The sequence below is a fragment of the Zonotrichia albicollis genome, chromosome 3 (assembly GCF_047830755.1).
Source record: "Zonotrichia albicollis isolate bZonAlb1 chromosome 3, bZonAlb1.hap1, whole genome shotgun sequence".
In the NCBI taxonomy this organism is placed as follows: domain Eukaryota; kingdom Metazoa; phylum Chordata; class Aves; order Passeriformes; family Passerellidae; genus Zonotrichia; species Zonotrichia albicollis.
In genome coordinates, this window is record NC_133821.1 from 79,808,502 (window position 1) to 79,828,911 (window position 20,410).

At 42.8% G+C, this 20,410-nt stretch overlaps 2 protein-coding genes across 3 annotated transcripts in view; one reads left to right on the forward strand and one right to left on the reverse strand.

The window, feature by feature from the left end:
* Positions 1 to 11,778, forward strand: part of METTL24 (methyltransferase like 24) — a 54,036-nt gene extending 42,258 nt beyond the window's left edge. For both annotated transcript variants that reach the window (XM_074537971.1, XM_074537973.1), the window contains one exon: positions 2,302 to 11,778. In XM_074537971.1, the coding sequence (XP_074394072.1) occupies positions 2,302 to 2,616 (315 nt within the window). In that variant the 3' untranslated portion in view covers positions 2,617 to 11,778. The remainder of the gene's footprint in view (positions 1 to 2,301) is intronic.
* CDC40 (cell division cycle 40) overlaps positions 10,677 to 20,410 on the reverse strand; it is a 36,685-nt gene continuing 26,951 nt past the window's right edge. The window contains exons 10-15 of the mRNA XM_074537970.1: positions 20,259 to 20,360; positions 18,933 to 19,048; positions 18,716 to 18,849; positions 14,093 to 14,169; positions 12,527 to 12,671; positions 10,677 to 11,776 (exon numbers count right to left, since the gene is read on the reverse strand). Coding sequence (XP_074394071.1) covers positions 11,599 to 11,776; positions 12,527 to 12,671; positions 14,093 to 14,169; positions 18,716 to 18,849; positions 18,933 to 19,048; positions 20,259 to 20,360 — 752 coding nt within the window. The 3' untranslated portion in view covers positions 10,677 to 11,598. The remainder of the gene's footprint in view (positions 11,777 to 12,526; positions 12,672 to 14,092; positions 14,170 to 18,715; positions 18,850 to 18,932; positions 19,049 to 20,258; positions 20,361 to 20,410) is intronic.

Genomic DNA, 20,410 nt, shown 5'->3' on the forward strand with positions numbered 1-20,410 from the left:
CCCCCTCCCCCCCGAAAAAAAAAAGGGTTTGAATAATTTGTCTGCTTTCAAAGTTACATAAGTCTCCCAGAGATAAAAATCTGTGGTTTGTTAAGTGTGGCAGTGTGAACCCTGTGGTGGTTGCACCCATGTGGAACCAGCTGCCTGTGAAACTGCACTGCAGGTAGAGATGTGAGTTGGCATTTGCAAAATAAATAACCAATTTAAATGTATGAAGGAGAACAAGTGGGCTCACCCACCAGCTGAAATGTCATGAGCTGCTTAATTTAAATTCAGCCTCCCCTTGAACCCAAAGGAGCGCTGCGTTCAACTGTTTCACTGACCCGCGGACAGACAGACTGACAGGCCCTTTGTTAGGGGGGCAAGTTAGGAAATACCAGAGCTAAGGTTGTCTGTGCAGCCTTCCTTTCTGCTCCCCATGGGCACATACCACAATATGGGCTTTAATTCCACAGTCCCTTGGTCATTTTCCACTGGCCCCCTGCCTCCTACAGAGTGAAGGAGGCACAATGCCTTCTTAATGAGCACACAAGTGGTGGCTTGGCTTGTTAGGATTCACTCTGTGACCATGGAGCTCATTCAAGTCCTGCTCTGAAAATGTGGTGTTTTGTTTCCAGCTGTTTTGCAGCTTGTTCCATGCAAGTCCCACAGCCCTTCATGCGCTCAGCCCCTGTTCAGTGATTGCCACCCTTGTTTTACAGACAGAGATCAGAATGGGCAAGTGTCCAGCACCTACAGATTCCTGCCATGCCATGCCATGCCATGCCATGCCCATCCACAGTGCTGGGGCACAGCCCCTGAGGAGGGCTGACGTGGCTGTGAGCCCTGCACCCCAGCACCACAGCCCCTGGCCCCTCCAGGCAGCCATCCATGGGACCAGGGAAGGAGGATGTGGCCACCCCTTGCCATGGCCCTGTGGTTTCTTGGCCATGGCCCATGCAAAGCACAGCTCTGGTTGGGCTGGAGAGGTGCTCACAGCACAAGCCCTGCCCTGTGCCCAGGGCAGAACCCCACAGATGGGACATGGCATCCATGGCATCAGCAGCTGCCCTGGCATGGGCAGCTCAGGAGAACAGCTGCCTTGGAAGTGCTTTTAAATTACCTGCCCAAATTTCTCTCCTATACCTGCACAGGTGCCTTTTTTGATATTGCCACAAGTGGTTAAGGTAGAGTGCCAGAGAGAATCTGGGGGTTTTGTTGGTTTCATTTTGGTTTTTTTTTTTTTCCTGGTTTGATTTTTGGGGATTTTTCTTTTTTAATTTCCCCCACCTTTTTTTTTTTTTTTTAAATTGGAATTCTTGACTATATAAAGTCTTCAGTTTTTCACTCCAAACCCATCTTGAGTGCGAGCAGATGGGCAGAAGCATCAGCTCAGGTGGAACTGGCACAGGCAAACCCTACTCTCATGGTGTAGGACTTTCCCCTGCTGGGCTCTGGAAAACAAGCTGAGCTCTGCAGCTTGCGACCACTGCTGCGCTGTGGTCATTGTTTTCTATTAGGTGTGAAATGGTGATGAAATGCTCTTTTTATGTTAAAGCATCAGCTTGCCTCCCCCAGCTAATCTCCAAACAAAGTCAACCCACAGCTGTGAGAAGCTGGATTGCTGAATATCTCACTACAAAATTAAATAATGGTCCAAAACTAGAACATGGTACTTATCTGTTGGGTCTGTTATTCCTTTCAAACACCTTCATGTCTTCTTTTCTGCTGTGCCTTTTCCTTTGGAGGAGCTGCCCTTAAAATCCTGAAGACTCTTTGCATAGTTATCCTTTGTTTTGGTCCTCCTCTCTCAGCATCTGTAGCAATGCCTGCAAAGCTGCAGCCAGCAGCTTGGCCAAGGGCAGCTGATCACCTGAGCTGCTCACAGCGTTCATTTTTTGCTTTGCTCTTCTCTTGCACTTGTGTGATGCATGTAGCATATGGCTCATGAGCACCCTACTCAGCTATGGTGCAGGTAATTCCTGTTAGTGGGTTTGGGTCTGTCCTTTGGTTCTGTTTATTTTTTTCATAGCTGTGATGCCACCCAAGAATTGTGAAGGAACCAGTTACGTGCTTTGATTATAGGAGGATTTTGAAATACATAGCTGTTTGACCCTGAGCTGGAGGCAGGAGGAAAAGGGCTATGAACAGTCCAGCATGAAACTCTGTGTACTGCTGTGTTAGTCCTCTGAGACTTTTTGATTTATTTTTTTAATATGAAATGAAAATCTATGTGTATTGAAAAATGGCCAACCCTAGCCTCACATGTTATATAACTGCAAAGTTTCTTGTTTTCACATAGTAATGGTGCTTTTGTTGCAGATTGACGTCCTCAAGGTAGACGTGGAGAGCGCCGAGTGGAAAATTTTGGAAAACCTGATTCTGGAAGATGTTGTTGAGCAGATAGGACAGCTGGTCTTTGAGGTGCACATGCACTGGCCTGGGTTTGAGGTCAGTGGCAATGACAGCACCGTGGTGCGGTACTGGTACAGCCTGCTCCGAGAGCTGGAGCTCAAGGACTTCAGGCTTTTCCATACCTACAAAGACTTATCAAAACCACAGATGTTTCTGAAAAAGGAAGCCTTCAACGCCAGTAGCTGTTACACACTGAGCTGGGTAAATACAAGATGGAAATAGCAGAAAGGAGTTTATGATGTGTGATTGCAAACCATCTGGTCCCGGAGCGTTATTGAAGAGGATTTTGGTGTCACTGGCTAAAGTTGCTCAATATGCACTCCGTGACTGCTAACAAAATGAACTGGCTTTTATATTTATATGTTGTCAAAAGAACTGGCAATAGGGGAAGATAGATTGTGTAGCAATTTATTTCCCAGTGGGTACATTGTCCCATTGAGGACAGAGGTTTCTGTAAAGGTTTGTCTAGGGGAGCATGAGAGCATGGCTTTTCCAGGCTGCCCCATGCCTGAACATGCCAGCAAGGAGAGCGTCCCTCTGGAGCTGCCCTGGGAAGCTCTGCTGACTGAGCTGGACCAGCCCTTGGGCAGGAGAGTGCTTGGGATGAGGTGTCTTTTTAAGAAAGTGTCAAGTGTTACTTCTCTGTAAAGTGATCATCTTTGATTTGCACCTTTTTTACTGAGGCCTTGTTTCCTATGGAACAAACTTTAGGCAAGAACAGAATGTTCTTGAACCCACTGGCAAATTCCAGCTGAATTTGGCAGAGACAGAAACCACCACCAAACTAAGTTCCTACCTATTTCTTTGGGCAACTTCTGAATGCCCTGACTTATGTTTTTTAAGCCAGTCTGCCTGCAGAAAGTGACTTCAATGCTTCTGACATGGGAGACAAAGGGACAGAGACATTCAGCTGCTGGATAAGCTGCTGCCAGAACTCCCTCATCCTCAAGAGTCTTCAGCCACAGAAGACAGGGCTTCCCTAGTTCATCTGCTCAAAGAACAGCTTGATTGAAAATAGTCCTACAATGGCTGCAGCAAGTGGTTTTTGATCTAGTGAGATACATGTAAGAGACAAAAGTGCAACCTGGTCTTTTTTGGTTTGGGGTTTAGTTGAATATTTCCTGGTGCCTTTTCCAGTTCTGTGCCTCACCACCTTGCCTCTCCCTGGCATAAGGAGGCCAGACCCTGCATCTGCACTGATGCTGGCAGAGGTGGTGCCCTGGACTGCAGCTATGCTGGAGTTCTGCACACTGGAATTGTCTGCAGTGCCCCTGGGAGCCTTTGACATTCCCCAAAGAGCTAAGAAATTGGGGGAGATAAAAATATATAGCAGGTTGGATTTTTTCTTATCTTTAGACGAATTTTGATCTTAAACTTTTCATTAAAATACAAGATGTCACCACTTTCATGTCTTTTGCATGTGGGCTTTTTAACTGCCTTTGGTTTCCAACTTCTCCAAGTCTGCAGCTTCCTCAAGGGAAGTGGTGGAGGGGGAGATCCTGATCTCTTCTCTCCAGTCACCATGTCAGGACATGAAAAAATGGAATTAAAAAAATGGAATTAAACTGTTTTAGTGGAAGTTCAGATGGGTTATGAGGAAAAGGTTCTTTACCCCAGAAGGTGGCCAGTCACTGGAACAGGCTTCCCAGGGAAGTGGTCATGGCACCAAGCCTGTCAGAGTTCAGGCAATCTCTGCATGACTCTCTTACTAACCTGGTTTAGTTTTAGATCCTGTGAGGAGCAACGAGTTGGTCTTGATGATCTTCATTTGATCCCTTCCAACTTGAGATATTCTATGATTCTATAAAAGTAGCTCCTGTTTCTGCCCCTGCACATCCCACCTGGGCCAGGGCTTTGCAGACACCCAGGGCAGGGCAGTGTGGGCGCCCACCGTGTCCTCAGCTCTGCATCAAAACCAAGATGACCTGATACAGATGTGTACAATTCCCCATGTCCAAGACGTTGAGCACAGCACTCTCCTCAGGGCTGAGCTACCTATTGCCATCCCTGAACCAGGTAATGCACAATCCAAGAGATCCACAACCTCTGGAAAACGAGTAAGAAATGCCTTTGTGAGAGCCAGCCTTGCTACAAGCCTCATACATTAAGTACTGAAGTTGTTTAATGATGCAGAGCCACGAGGAGATTCATCAAAATGCAGGAGGCTGCCAGGGTTTCCTAAACTAATATCTGGTGTGTTGGAATGGCCACGCTCGCTGCACTGCAGAATGGCTCAACTCCCATTTTTCAAATAATGGGGTGGCAAAAGTCCAGCTGCAAGTCCTGATTTGTTAATGAAGTATAAAAATATGGATTCCTGCACTGTGCAGGTTTTTGTTCCTAACTAGTATTAGAGTAAGTAGCCTAGTAGCTTATTATCATTTGTTTAAGAAACCAATAGAAAGAGGCTAAAAAATAAATTACATGACCTCTCTCAGATGTCAAAATTCAAAACAGAAGCACGTCTTCCATCATTTATTTCCCTGAAGTAGTATAGTGATATGCAAATTAAAGAAGTGGAGTAGAGGTCCATCCTGGTTCTTTGGTTAGTGAGGGAGATTAATAAACCCTCAGGTAATCACTTGCTTGGGATTGCCAGGTAGTATCAGAAACACTTCAGGCTACAGCAAATACGTCTTTGGCCAAAAAATTCCAATAACTATGGTAATTTTAAAGAAAATCTTATCTCTAATACAGGGTAGATAAAAGCCATTTATCATTCTGGAGGTAGTTATGTGATATTATAGGAGAAAATGAACAGTGCTTATTTAATGCACTCCGTGCTTTTCTACTTCACATCTCTTAGAGCAGAGTTACAGCCTTCCTTTCTGAGGTCTTGCTTTATGCCCTTACCCCTTCTCTTTTATTAATCTCTTTTACCTATAGGAGAGACCTTTAAATGAATTCAGTTCCTGTCTCCTGATGGCTGAGCTGCTGGGTGTGTGCCCAGGGACACAGGGCAGTGCTGGCTGGCTGCTGCAGTGGACAGGCTGCTGCTGAGGGGTGTTGTGTGGGGTCTGTGTCTACCCACTGCCATACCCAGGCACAACTGCCCCTGGCCTGCCAGAGATCCTCTCCATGCAGTAACCACAGGCCAGTGTTGCCCTCCACAACTCTTCCCAGATCACACCTGCACAGGAATCACCACAGCTTCCCCCTTCCTCAAGGGCTAGGTACAGAGAACACCATTAATACCAGTGTGGACAGGGCATTCTGCCCTTGTAGCCACAGCCTGGAGACTGGGAACTGCATGGCCATGAAGGAAGTCAGACTCAGCCCCAGACCTACTCAGCATCACCATTACAGGCATTGCCCAGCTCTGCTGTCCCCAGGTGCACTGGGCATCCCCCCACCCTCCCTGCAGGCAGGTGCATCAGCTCTCCTGAGCAGCCAGTCCCCTGCTTCCAGCCCAGGAGCCTCCTCAGGCCACTCATGGTGGCCACAGCCAGTGCCAACCCCACCTAAGAAAGATGTGATGACAGGTCTTGTTCCTGATGTGCAGCCATTATTGCATCAGTTGGACAACTCCACCAGGAGATGTTTCAGGTTGGTCTAAAGTGGATCCTCACAGAGATGACCCAGGGGTAGGGGCAATTCTACTTGCACAAATCCTTTTGTGGGGGTGAGGGCATTTCTCTTTCAGACAGGCTCATAGTGATTTATAAACCACATTTGTGAATCAAAACTTACAGATGCTGTCCATAAGCAGGTGAAAATGAAGAGAACAGATGCCCCTCAAACTATCCCAGCTGATAATGCAACATGAACTTTCCATGGCGAGCCCATGACAGCACAGAGGGGAATTTGTTAGAACACTTAAACACTCCTCCAGGAAAACTGGGCCTTTTCTGGATGTCACACTAGCTTCCTTGGAGGTTCCAAAATTTGCCTAAACAAAGGTCTGACCTCCTGCTGCACTCCAAAACCTGTCATTTATTGCATGTACTTCTGGCCCCAGGTTTTGATCCCATTGTGACTGTGAAAGGTTGTTCTTCGAGCGCCTCTCAACTGTGAAAGAACAAAGAAAGCGTAAAGGGAACATATGTCTGGCCTTTCTTGGCAGATGCCAAGAAGACATATCACCCAGTAGCACACCTGAAGAAATGGCACTCATTCTCTCTGGTGAATAATTCAACAGCTGAGACCATCTGGTTCATTACAAAACTTTGATTTCATGAGCTTCATTAGCTGCTCCCTTGTCCTTGACGGGATACTCAGGGTTATTCAGTAGGAAATCACTCTTGATTTTTTCCTGCTTGTTAACACAATGTGACATTTAATTGCAGTCAGTAGAGACCTGGTTTAGTGGCAGTGGAAGTTCAGAGCTGACCTACATTCAGAGATATTTATACCTGCCCCCCTCCACTGGATTTCAGGGGCAGCATCTCCAGAGCAAGCTTGGCCCTTGAAGGGAACCACCTGCAGTAATGAAAGGGTCTCTGCACTTAAAGAGAAGTCCCTGTTCATGGTGCAGTTTGACCTCATGGAAAGAGTTTTACCTGCTTCAGAAGGAGACTTTTGCAGACAGCCCATGTTACATCCCTTATCCCAGTAGGCAGCACCTTGCACAGGGAGGGCAGGAGCCTGCTGTGCACTGCCTGCAAGGGATGACTCAAATGTGAGCACCACTGCCACATCCCTGCTCTTTTTGGTGGATTACCAACATACATCTTTGAGTTTAAGCAGTTTTCTGAAGGGAAGTGCAGTGGTATACACAGTACAAAACTGCAAGTAATGAAAATGCTTCAGTGTCTTAGCTGGTATCCCCCCACTCTATATTTGAAATTCCATTTCTGGATCAATCACAAACAATGTGAAACCCACCCTTGCATCCACCTGCAGATATCTAGAGTGGAGCCACCACTGAGAGTGCCACTGCCCTTGCAGGGAGGAGGGGACAGGTGCCTGACTGGTGTCAGAGCTCTGAGGCAGCAGCAGCAGCAGCTGTGCCCTAAGAGAAGAACCTGTGTCTCTCCACCAATATCAGCCAGGAGCAGCCAAGACAAAGGGACAAGGACTTTCCCAGACAACCCCATGCTGACCTCTCAAACTGACTTGCCAGGCAAGGAGAGGCCCTGAAATGACTTCCAACTTCTTCTTCATGAAAGAAAAATTGCTCCAAGAAACATGAGAATCCAGAATCTGAAGAAATATTCCATAATGTTATTCAATTTGTTTAATATTGGAGGAATAATGACTAAAAGCAAACAAAATCCACTTGTCCTGCTGCCCCAAGGTACTCCCAAAGCATCAGCATCAGTGCAGAGAAAGGAGTTTGCAGCAGGGAAGCTCTTTTGATAAAACTCAGCATGGTTTTGGAAACTCCAGGGAATGGGCCTTCTTCTTTTTCCTGTAGATGTCTGGCCTGACAAATGATTTGAGAGTCTGAGTTCCCTTTTTATCTCCAAGGAATATTGGAAGGGATTATTGTTTGAGAGAGAACATGAGGAAAGAGCAGGACTGTGTGGGGGTGCCAAAGCAAAATATGAACAAGGGTCCTGAGGAAAGGCTTGGGGTTGCCTGGGGAAATCAGCCTGGAGCAAGCTGAGGTGGGAGGTTAAATTGTTACAACTCTTCTAGGACAGGGCATTTTTCTTTTTTTTCCCCCTCCTAATAACATTTTACAAGAGTTTAAAGTCCGCCAAAAAAGGAAAGACTTATTACACAATTAAAGAGTTTAGCTGGGGAATAGGAGCAAGACACCAACTGTGGGGCAATTTCGCTGGGAGAGTGGGAAAGATTTGCAGCTCCCAGAACTACGTCTGGGTAACTGTCAGTGGTCTTGAAGCTCCATAAAGTTCCTATTACTGAAATGACTCCCCAGAGGATGTGTGTTGCTGTCTTCCTTTCCCAAACCAGAGAAGCAGGCTCAGTTAGACCTGACATCTTCCAGATTACCCAAAAAAATGCCAAGGCCTAATGAGAACCTCTTACTTTCTTGACCAATTCAGCAATGTTTCATTTGAGCAGTGGCATGAAGCACAGCAGGGCAAAAGGAGGCTCAGAAAGGCTCAGCGCATTTAACACATTTTAAATATTCTGTCATGGAAGACAACAAACAGGTCTGAGGACAAACTTCCACTGTGCCTGGTGAATTAACAGGTCCATGGCTCGCTGAAAGTTGTTGCAGCTTGTTTCTGAAAGCTTCAAATTCTGCAAGCAGCTTCTGTAAACATAACCCTGCCACAAGTAGTTTTCTCTGAGTGCTGCAAGACAGCCGTGGTGTCTGTTTTGCTTATCAGCAAGCCTAACAGCAAAGCCATGTTTTCCTGCAAAATATGAGGCATAAAATTTTGAGTGTATGCTAGTTAAGTCAACCTACAGTAACAAGTCCCTTAAGTAGTCTCCAGAGGAACAACCTTCCTGGCAACTGTTTTTTTTCTGGAGTATAGGTTATGCTGTTTATAAAGTGTTCCAAGCAAAACTCCCCTCCCTCCTCCGCTCTCCGCGTGTTCCCCTCGTGCAGGCTGCCTGTCATATGGAGTCTTCCTAGCAAATGGGAGCAGGATTCTGTAATAACCAGGTGGAAGAAAGAAGGAAAGTACATCATGTTACTAGGCTGCCCGAGCTGCAATGCTCCCTGTTTAAATCAGCCGTTAAGGACCACAGTGTTAAACAGGGTACCGAACATCTGCCTGCTACTAAAAATTGGATTTTTCCAAGACAATCTTGGACTTTTCTGGATGCACAGTAATTTCGATGTTTGTTCTTTGTAATGAGGGCAAAGACTGAGCAGCCCCATCTTACTGGGGACAATTATAAACTCTGAGCAAGACAGATGCCAAGACCATCTGCTTCAAGACAGCCAGCCTCCTTACCAGCAAGATGCACGAGGATATGTGGGCTATTTCCCCCTCTTGTATATGAAAAAAAGTCCAAGAAAAAGCTGGCAAAAGGTCAGAGGAGTGATCAATTTTCCCAGACAGAAGAACGATGGAGATAGCTGACTGACCTGCAAAACTTCTGGTATAAAAGCAACCTGTTTTAATGAAAGCAGCAACATATTGGCATGTCATTTCTGAAATCTGCAGGTGCATGATCAAGGGGAATAAAAACCCAATGCTGTGATGGCAGCCCTGCAGTCCAGCTTTGCTGTGTCCCCTCCTGGCAGTGCCACACACTCACTTCCAGCCCTCCTGGGATGTCCGTTCAGCTTGAATCACTGAGCCACACTCTCCACCAATGTTCGAGGAAAATGAACCAGGGATCTCCACATGCAATCCTCACTTTTCTCCCAATGCTGACTTCCCCCTGGATCTGTCTGCTCACAGGCAAAGCCCAGCATAGAGTCTCAGCCTAGACTTGCTCTGACCAACCCCTGTAACAGACCAATTTCTGGTCAAACATGAAATTTTGACAAGATCAATGATTTGATTTGATTAGCTCAGAAAGAAATCTCCTCCCAGGCGGCTGCTAGAAAAGCAAGTCTGGACTCACACCTAACTCACATACACATCTATCCTTGTGCACAGCAAACTAGCTGACAACCTGAGCTCTGCAGTTTGCAACAAGAGGGAATTATCCTCATGAAAATTCCCCCTGCAGGCATCAATGCAGATGTGAGAAATTCCACAAAAGATTAATGCAGTGACCAACTGGGAGGGACAAAGGATTTTATCTGAAAGTTTCTGGGGAAATTTTGATTCTGGGCTTGCTGCAAATGTTTAATCCCAATTTATCAACTCCAGCAGAATTGATTGAAACATTTCTTATTTTTTTTCCTCCAAAGACAACAGCCAGTATATGACTACAAGAGCTTATACACTTATTTTCCTATTTTGCATGTACTATTTTACAAGTATATATGTAAAGTTCAGCATGGTAGGTGACACATGGAAAAACACAGTACCAAAAACACAGCAAAACATTTTGTGTATTATGATTTAAACGGTTTTAAGCATTTGGGAAAGGTGTTTCTGATGTGAAAGCCAGCATGTGCTCCTGTGGGAAGATTTTCTATCAGCTGTATTCCTCTTCTCCTCCTTATTTCTCTGTACATATAAACTGTTAACAGTCAGGGCACACTGCCACATATCCATTTGGGAAATGGATTTGAAGGAGAAAATCAGTTCCAAATTGCTCCAGCCCGCTTTCTCTTGAAGCAGCACCTGGCACACACCAGAGCTCAACTCCCAGCTCAGGAATCAAACCCTCCCTCTGAAAAGCACATCAGAAATTCATCCTCTAAAGGACAGCAGTAACCCTTTCCCACCCACATGCTGAAGAGCAGAGGAGCAGGAACAGCCTCTCCCAACAGAGGATCAGTCCACAGGACATGCAGATGAACACTGCAAGAGAATGAGTTTATTTGAACACTGATACAAGCACACATTAAAATACCAAATGGAAGGAGATATTTTATATGGACACTGCAAGACAGAAAAATTGAATAAAGATAGGCAGAGTTTTTATAAAAAGATTTATTAAAAATAAGTTCTTTAAAGAGAAAAGGTGTCACATGTATATACATTAAATTGTCAAAACCTTCATGGGGCTTATAATACAAACTATTTCAAACAGAAAAAGAGACATTCAATTTTTTTTTTTTAATATGTCATGCTTATTGGAACAGAATAGCATATGGGAAGACAAAAAAACAACACAGCACACAACCATTACAAGGAAAACCCTGAAAATGAAGACTACTGGCAAAAGTGAAAGTGAGTAGCCTCATGATTCTACAGACAGAAACTATGAATGGCATCTTCAGTTGATAGAGTTCATCTGACAACTGCTAGCTTCCAATTAATTCTTCATTTCTAGTGTGAATTAGCAAATCTCAGCAAGTGGATTTGTGCTTATCTTTCCCAACTCTATTGCAGTAGGTACCAAAGATTTCTTCTTAGGAAGAAAGTTAGACAATAGCTGGTTTTCTCTTTAAACTCCCTGACAGCCAGAACCACAAAAATAGTTTTTCTTAAAATTATATTATTTTCCAAGAGTGTTTTGCACAAGCAGAGGCGAGACAAACTGGCACATGATTCTGCATGCTTCAGATGACCTCAGCTTAGCTTCTCATTCCCAGATGCCATATTTAGAACTATATCCTTTCACTTGAGTCTTCTGAATTTCCTGGTGTTTAGTGCATATATACAGAGAGCTGAGAACTGCAGTATTACAATGTCTACCCCTCCTCACAGCAGAATGCACTCTAATCTCAGATGTATGCAGGGCTTGCATCTTTTGGTCTCTGCAGCACCCCCTCTAGTCCCACAGTTTAATCAGACCATCCCAGCCGCACGTGATGACTTTGGATGTTTCGTGTGGATGCCACACTGCACCGATACAGACTTTGTCATGTGCTTTTAATCTGCTGTAGAGTTTTGTTGTCTTCCAGTCCCAGATGTTCAGTTTCCCATCTGCATCTCCAGATATCACATAGCTGTATCAACAGGAATAAAATGAAAGTTGTATCGTGTGTGCATGACATTGCATGCTATTACAAGCAGCAACTGAGCAACAGTAAAGAGCTTCCTCCAGGGAGCTTCCCATCTGACACAGCCTGCAAACATTCCTGCCAAGGAATTAGCTTTCAGGCTGTGCTCTAAGAGCACACAAGTCCTGCAGAAGGTGATCCATCAACTGTGAGGTAAACGTGCTAAGCAGTGTGATTATACCCTGCACGGTGTGGCTGGAACCCAAGAGAAAGTGCCACAAATTTCTCTAAAATTATAGACACTTTTTCCTCCAGGTTTGCTGAGGTAATTCCCCAGTTTTTATAGTAACTTGTATCTTATGTACATACAGTACTAAATGTATGGGCGTATTACTAAGCAAACAGGAAGAAAAAGATGGTTCTCTGAACAGTAAATGAGGATATCCACACCAGACCTAGGAACTGGGCAAACTGGGTGAGTTCAAATCCCAGATATTCTACATGAGTGCACATTGTGGGAACAGACCCTGCACAGCACACCATGTGCAAAAAGATGGGAGTCAGATGTGGAAGCCTCTCTCAGTCCTATCAGATGCTAAGAGTGAACTTTCTGTTCTGCTGCTTGGCAAGGAAGCTCTGCCCAATGCTGAGCTAACGGGACTGTGCATTCATGAAATGTTGCAGGGGATTCAAAAGAAAATTTAGAGTCCATACTTGCAAGTTATAAGATGAAAGTTCATTCCCACAAAAACTTACCTCATATCAGGTGAAAAATCCACTTGGCAAGCATAGCCAGCTACCATGTGACCTTTGAAAATTTTCTTTTTGTTTAATCTGAATCTGTTCTGAGCTCCAAAAATCAAGATTTGGTTATCCATTGACTGGCAAGCCAACCACTTCCCTGTAAATGCAATAAAAAAAGGTGGTGTCAGGATGCTGCATCTGAAGAAACAGACCTAAGTTGAATGTTTTTAGAGATTTTGACATTTTTTTCTTGCACTGTCTGAATCCAGATTTTCATTATGTAGCAGGGATTTGGGTAACAGCTGATATTGTTTCTGCCTGCCAAGAGTTGAAACCTTGTGTTTGACAGGCTTTGGGATGCCTCTTCCTACAAAATGCACTCAGGACTCTACTAAAGCTCTGACTGCTCCAGCTCTGTGCTACATCAACCCCACTGGCTTCCTGTCAAGTTTTTAAGATACTGCGTAATCTTGCTGGTGGCACATAATCACATAACTCAATGAGGGGAACCAAATCCATCTAGCTTCACTCTTCCTGATCACCTGCTTTGTGGGTGCTCTAAGGAAGTCACCCCTTCTTTTCTTTATGGGAAAATAGGTCTAAGGTAGACTGAGGAGTTTGCAACTATGTAGTATTCTCCACCTTAAAGGAATGCAATTAATAAAGATATTTTAGTGAAAGAAAAATTGAGGCTTTTCTAATCATAACTTCATCTCATTTTGCATCTTGGCTGTGCATTAGCTCCTGCCTGAGAATCCTTACTGGATGTGCTACAGGACACCCAGAACAGAAACTTCTGTCCCAAACTCTGCATATTGGCACTGCCTTTAAAGTGTCTTATGCAGTGACAACATAACATTGGCTGTGTAACAAGTTGATCAGCCTCTACTCAGCCTAATGGGATTGTTAACAGCAAGTCTGGCAACACTGTAATAATGGTGACACTAAAGTTATTTAAATTTGGCCAAAACAGACAACAGGAATTTTGCCTTGTTAGAAGGATTTTCACTGATTACTGGAAGCACTAAACAACTATCCTTCTTCAGCATGATTTTAATTGAAGAACATAAACAGCAGTGAACATGAACATACAGAAACACTGAGATAACTTGGGATTTCTCTTATGCAAGAATTATTTGGACTACATTCATAACAGAAGGGAACAAGATCATGTACAACACGAGTTTCTACTTTAACTGTGGCACCACAAGGATTGCTGTACTTGCTCAACACTCTGCCACCATTGTTAGTTCTCTGCATTCTTGCTCTTAATAGTTTAAATGCAGCAAAGAGCACATGGTAGCTCTATGGAGAGTCCTTTTGCCTCATCTGGATGAAGGCCTGATTTTAAACTGACACAGTTACCCTGATATAAACCCTCATTTTGACATACTTGTTCTTTAGAATTTTAAATCAAAACATGATCCAATCCAATCTTGGATTAAGTGCACAGAGTGACTGGGGAGTGGTTAGTCTGAGGTGAAAGGAGGATGCAACACAGCAACATCACAGAGATAATAATCAGTAAGAGGTGCCTATGTAAATAAGGTCTAAGAAGGCAGTAAAGTGTTAACCTACCATTTGGAGACAAAGTCACGGCTGGCATGGAATGCATACTTGGCTCAGCTATGTACTTGAAGTCTACAGGAATGTCCCTGCAAAAGGAAGAAGTATGTGTTTTATGAAGACATGGAGATGTTCCAAAGAGCTGCTTCAAGTCAGCTGATTTATGTGGCAACTGAACCATGGAGAATGTATGGTGGCATCCAAAGGAAGAATATGCAAAAATCTCAAAAATATTATGAATGTTCACCCAAGAGCTCCAGATGCAGAGCCATCTAAAGCATAATCTCTGAGAATGTGAATTTACTCCAGTCAAATGTGCCAGAGTCTAAATGAGAGTAATAATTCTAATTGTTAAGAGCAAAACTATAGCACAAAGTTCCTTTATTGTCTCCAGGATAACTGCAGCTCTTACAAAGTTCCTATTTAGATAGCAAGAACATACTGACATATGCATGGATCTTACTGGAACATCTTACTGACTTGAGTTTTGTTTTAAATCAATACTTATGTCTCTTTTAAATTCTACTTTTTAAACATTTTTTTAAATGAAAAGAAAAAAGGACTCCTCTCTTTGACATGCCCTTTTCCTCCTGACCTCCCCAAATGGGATGCCAACCAAATTCCAAATATTCACAGCTGAACTGAACGCTGAACTCCCCAGCTCAATTGCATAAAGACTGTGCCAGTGCACGTTCTTAACATACACTGTCCTGTACACAGGCCTAGGGTAAAAACAAGGACAGTCTAATCCTTACTCCACAGAACTGCCCTTTGGTTTTGACTATATAAATTGAATTACTAACGGCTTGTGCATATTCACAGTATTCCTCCTACCCGGCACTGGAAGACTGGAAAAAGGGGAAGGCATGTACATGGCATTCTCATTAAGCAAAAGAAACCTCCAGCAGAAAATAGATTTGATTAATGTATTCTGCAGAAAGCACATGCAAAATGTTCTGTAGCGACATGAATTAATACAAAGGGGATGTTTATGACTCCATTGTGTAATTGACAGAGCAGAAGGGCTGCTGAGACACTCGGGGAGCGGAGAGCGTGGGTGGCTGCCTGTCCCAGCTGCCCCGGCCTTGCTGGATGGCAATACAGCCGGCATTAGCAAGGTAATTAGCATCCTGCTTTATTGAGCAGGAAGTTATTTCCCTCATCTCCAGTTCAGCAACACACAGGGGCAGCAGGGTGAGAAGCTGCTCTGTTGTCAGGAAGGGACACAAATGCTCCTGTGAGTTAAAATCATCTACTCCTCAGAATAAGAAAGGCAACCCACTTAATATACGCCATGGATAAAAGCATGCAGTTTAGGCCAGGGATAACCAGCTTCCAAACAGACAGACCTAAGATGGCAATTGGGCAGCAAATCAGTGAAGATTCCACATAATCTCTGAGGCTGATCCACACAACAGCACAGGAAGTGCAGCCCCTGTGCCACACCCTCCCCAAACCATTTCCAGCTCCACTTGCAACAGGACACAAGGTTATTGCTGCAGCAAGGCCAGGCCCTGATCCACGCCCACCACCCAGCACTCCTGCAGACCAACAACCTTCTGGTAAAGCCAATCCCACTGGAAGCCCTGTTAAAGTCTCATCACAGAAGATGCATCTCCAATACTGAATTGCTCTGCAGTCAGAAATTTAAATGCAGCATCGGTTGTTTTGCTTCTCCTTTTATAAATGAAGGCAGGCTCACCTGCTAGAATTTATTCACGACAGCTCTGCTTTATGTTGATACCCACCAGGCACACTTAGGACAGCAGCAAGATATGCTGCATTAAATTATTAGGCAGAATAAAGAGAAGCATTTGTTTCACATTTCCTTCCAGTCAAATTGCTAAATAAGTAATGTCAGCTTGCTGCCTTAAAAAAATTACCAACACAGATGCTATCATGGTTGTCCAACTTCAAAACTCATGTGACACGTTTGTTTTTTGTGACAAATATTTAAAATTTAAATATTTTAAAGTCCTTTCCCCACTTCATAGCATTGCAAAGGCCAACAAGTTTTAAATATCAGAAATTCTGTCTCCTAGCCAAGATTTAGAAGCGTTTTACTCTTGGGTTTTGATACAACTTCTTCCCCAGGCAAGAGACAGAAAAATCTTTTTAACAAAAGAAGGAAAAGAAGCAAGCCAACCCAAACCCTCAGTACAGCCCAATCCAGTTTTGGGACTTAAATATAGTGAAGATGTTCATCAGGAGACTGCATTATCTCTACCAGGAGTCATGGTGAAAAGACCCACTGAGGGGCACAGATTTTCAGAGATGACAAGCCTCCAAAACCTGTCAGCATAATGACTTCATTGCCACTGCACAGTTCTTGCTTTGCTGGCTGACCCAGAGGTAAAAAGAACTAACAGCCTCCAAAGTTAAATGCTCACATCATTTCAGTGCTTACCCAAGCAGGATCAGATGCATACAAGGCAAAGACAAAATAATATTTTGCATTTCTAGAAGAGAGAACGCAGTATACAATACCCATGCCAACTTTAACATCTCAATCACATGAAATGCAAAAGCAGGCAAATTTTCAAGTACTTCCATTAATATTCCTAAATAAACTATGTAATCTACAAGAGTGTGTACTATACTTGAAATCTGAACTTTCAGCAACTAACCAACTGCAATTCTACGTACAGCCCCATGATATCTTTGCACAGGATGGATTCTTGGGAAAGGAGATTCAAGTTCTCAGGAGTTCCTCACTCTAAAGTCAGACATGCCATCCCATTACCCATCTCTGGCCAAGTCAAAGTGTTTACAAAACACTACAGAATTCCTCTAGACAATTGAAATGAAGCAATTAGACTAACTTCTAATTGTTAGCTTTTAAGGCCATATTCAGGTCATAGTTACTTCCACTTTTTTTCTGTAGGATACTGAAGAAACATTGTGCTGAAGAATATACTGAAGAAAAGTGCCAAAAGGTGCAGCAACCAAATCACTGCTAAGTAGCAAATAATTTTTCTTACTAACTTAGGAAAAGAATTTGAGAAATAATTTGCCAAGGTCATTTCTGAACTCCAAAATCTTTCATAACGAATGTGTTAACTTAGTTTTAAGGCATTTTAAAAATCTGAGTCTTGAAATTACAGAAACATGCTTACAGACCAATTAGCATATATCATGGTAGGTTGTGGGGAAAGGTTTTCAAGTCATGCCCAGGAAGATGGCATTACACTTGCTCTTTATAAAACCAAAGAATTTCCCAACAACTGCATTACAGAATATTGCATGGAGTCGAGTTTCCTATCATTTCAACAAGGGAGCCCTTTCTTCAGTGTACAAAACACTATTACATGTTTTTTTTCCTCAGAAGAAAAAAACTTCTGCTACTGGAACAATCAGGTTGCGATGTTCCCATGCCAGAACCTTTTTGCCTTTCCTGCTTTTCTCCACAGACTGACTAAATCCACCCACTTCACTATTTATTTCAGCCACCACACAAAGCTCATAAAACAAGGGCAATCCAATCTCAAGGAAATAACAGATTTGTGCAAGCGAGATCATCCTCCCACTCAACAAAGAGGAGACATTCCTTAGCAGACATGGTATTGTAAAGATTTTTCTTTAAGGAGCTCAGTAAATCCATGGGTCTGCTTATGAAGTACTGAACAGAGGCTTTCTTGGAGCAGCATATGGTGACAGCATTTTATGTCTAGCCTCAACCTGGGTTCCCAGACTTTGGTCATTCCTACTGCTACTGGCAATGATTGCAGACGATCACAGACAAGCTGAGGATTTAGCTGCCTGCTTGGGGAACATTCCAATACCGCAGATTGGAGTCTCTTGTCTAAGCTACAGGAAAAAAAAAAAAAGCAAGCAGCTAGGAAGAAACTGATTAGTCAGAGAACTGTCGAACTAGATTCTGCATTATGCAACAGTTTTGCATGTGTGAACAGCAAAAGGAAATGAATACCTCAAGATATGGGACTGATTATTTCAAAAATAAATTCTCAAATCCTAAAGAAATCTTAGAAGTTCTAAGTTCAAGATCTTAGTACCTAGAACTTTGTGAAAAACATTTCAGATAGGAGTGATCTGTTTTCTCTGCAGGTTAAATATTAAAAACTGGAAGCCATTTCAAATATTTTGTAGTATTTTTTCTTGGACAGACTCTCCCTGTTGTCATCTATTGTATTCGTACTGTGTGTACCAATTACTGCCAAAAAGCCTAACAGAAAACTAACAGAAAACCAGAATAAAGCTACACTAAACTAGTTACTTCAAACATGGGCCAAGTATCATATAATACCATGGACATCCAAGTTCAAAGCATTCAAAACCAATACACACTAATTGTAATAGGGCAGACATTGCTTTAAGAGTTAATTTAAAGACTAATACACCCTTGGGGAAAGGGGAGAGAACAAAGACCACTGACAGAGTGCACTGTGCAGAGAGATAGGGCTGTTTTATGTTTTCTTTGGGGAAGAGGAAATCAATGAAGTGTCTCAAGCATTAAGTCAGAACAGTGTTTTGAAGCTTTTCCTGAGCTAGCCAGAACTCAGTACACTCCAGTGGCCTACGTGCTATGTGTACTTCTAAAAATGAACTCTTCTCAGTTTGCTCACAATATACTTTAAGGTAAAATTTTTGAGGCAAAATTCAAAATTTTAGACTTACCATTCCCAGACTCTTAAACTCTTGTCATCAGATGTACTCACAAACCTTCTATTTTCATCCACAAACACAATGGTGTTGACAGCTCCCAAATGCCTATCGTATTCCTGCACAATCTCACCACTTCGAATATCCCACTACAATTAAAAAAGTCAGAATAAGAACCTGGTTTTTACTAAATACCAGTACTCTTAGAGAAATAAATATTGAGTAGACATACCTGTACAATTTTCTTATCTGACATCCCTGCAACAAAGAGATTTTGTTTATCTTCATCAGGATTGAACTTGACACAATAAGGAACCTTCCTGTTGGTGAATCTTGAAATACATTGCCCTGCAACAGAAAATCCATTTATAGTGTATCATGTTGGAAGTGCTGTGGGCTGATTGGTTGTTTGCAGATACTGAAAAAAACACTTTACTAAGAGCAGACAACACTTCTTTTAATGTCATTGAGAGAATTAGAGGGCAGAATTTGCCCTGCTCTTTGATTAGACCATCTTTCACATTTGTAAGCATGCACCTGCATAAACATGCACACACACAAACTGCTCTGTAAGTTTGTTACAGCTTCCCAAACAACACAACTGCTTGGTACCCTGTACGCCACCAGGACATAATAGAACTTAAGGACAGGTTCACAAGGATATCACAAGCTGACCACTGTTTTTGCAAAACATATCTCCTTAGGATCAGAGGACTTCTCAACAAGAGAGGCAAATGTGGGCAAGAATTCAAGACTAACCTCAGAAAAGGTTAACAGTAATCCAATTGCAAAATAAAGCCCTGTCCTCCCCTCTTAGCTTCAGCCACAAATACCCTCATAACTCCTTATCCATAACTTAGAGGAGATGTGTTAATCCAAAAGCTTTGTCTAAAGAGTTGAGCTCAGACTCAACACCAGAGAATTAGACTTAAACCTTCAGGCTGTATAAGATTAGATTTCTGTTAACCCAGAAAGCTAACAACTTTTTCAAATGTGGGAACTTTCTGTCTTAGGAAGAGACCCAGGTTTAAAAGAATACTGACAACATCTATCCTGTATTTTTTTTAAACAAACTATTTGCAGCAGAATGTTACAGAGCATCTCCCAGGAATGAGAGCATCAGACCTACCCTTCAACTCTCTATACCAGTAGGTCACCACCTGTTCTTATTTGGAGTGCTCTTAAGGTTAAGCAAAAGACTAAGTGAGATAATTTCTCTAAATTAAGCATATTTAGGTGTAAAGAGTAATTTCATGCCTGTAAATGTAAACATGCAATTTGACAAGAGGTCTTTTTGCTAAAAATTGTTCTAGCATTACAAACAACTATCGAACTTCTCAAATTCAAAGCCATATGAAATACAGGTAGTGTCAGTTGCACCATTGCAGATAACAACAAAACGTTAAAAAAGACGAATTATCCTGCAATGAAAGCCTAAACAGTGAACTACAAGACAATAGGAAGGGCAATTGGAAACAACCTGAATGTTGAGATATCTTTGTAGTCACTATTAATTAAAACCAGTGCCAAATAGCAGCACCTACAAACAGAAGCCTACCTGTTTCAGTGTCCCAGAGTTTTAGATAGCGGTCATATGCAGCACTAAGGAACTGAGTGCCTGCATTGTTAAAACAAATGTCTCGGACAGCTTTACTGTGTCCTACAAAACAGAAAAAATGCAATGGTAGACTTCTATCCATTCATACTTAG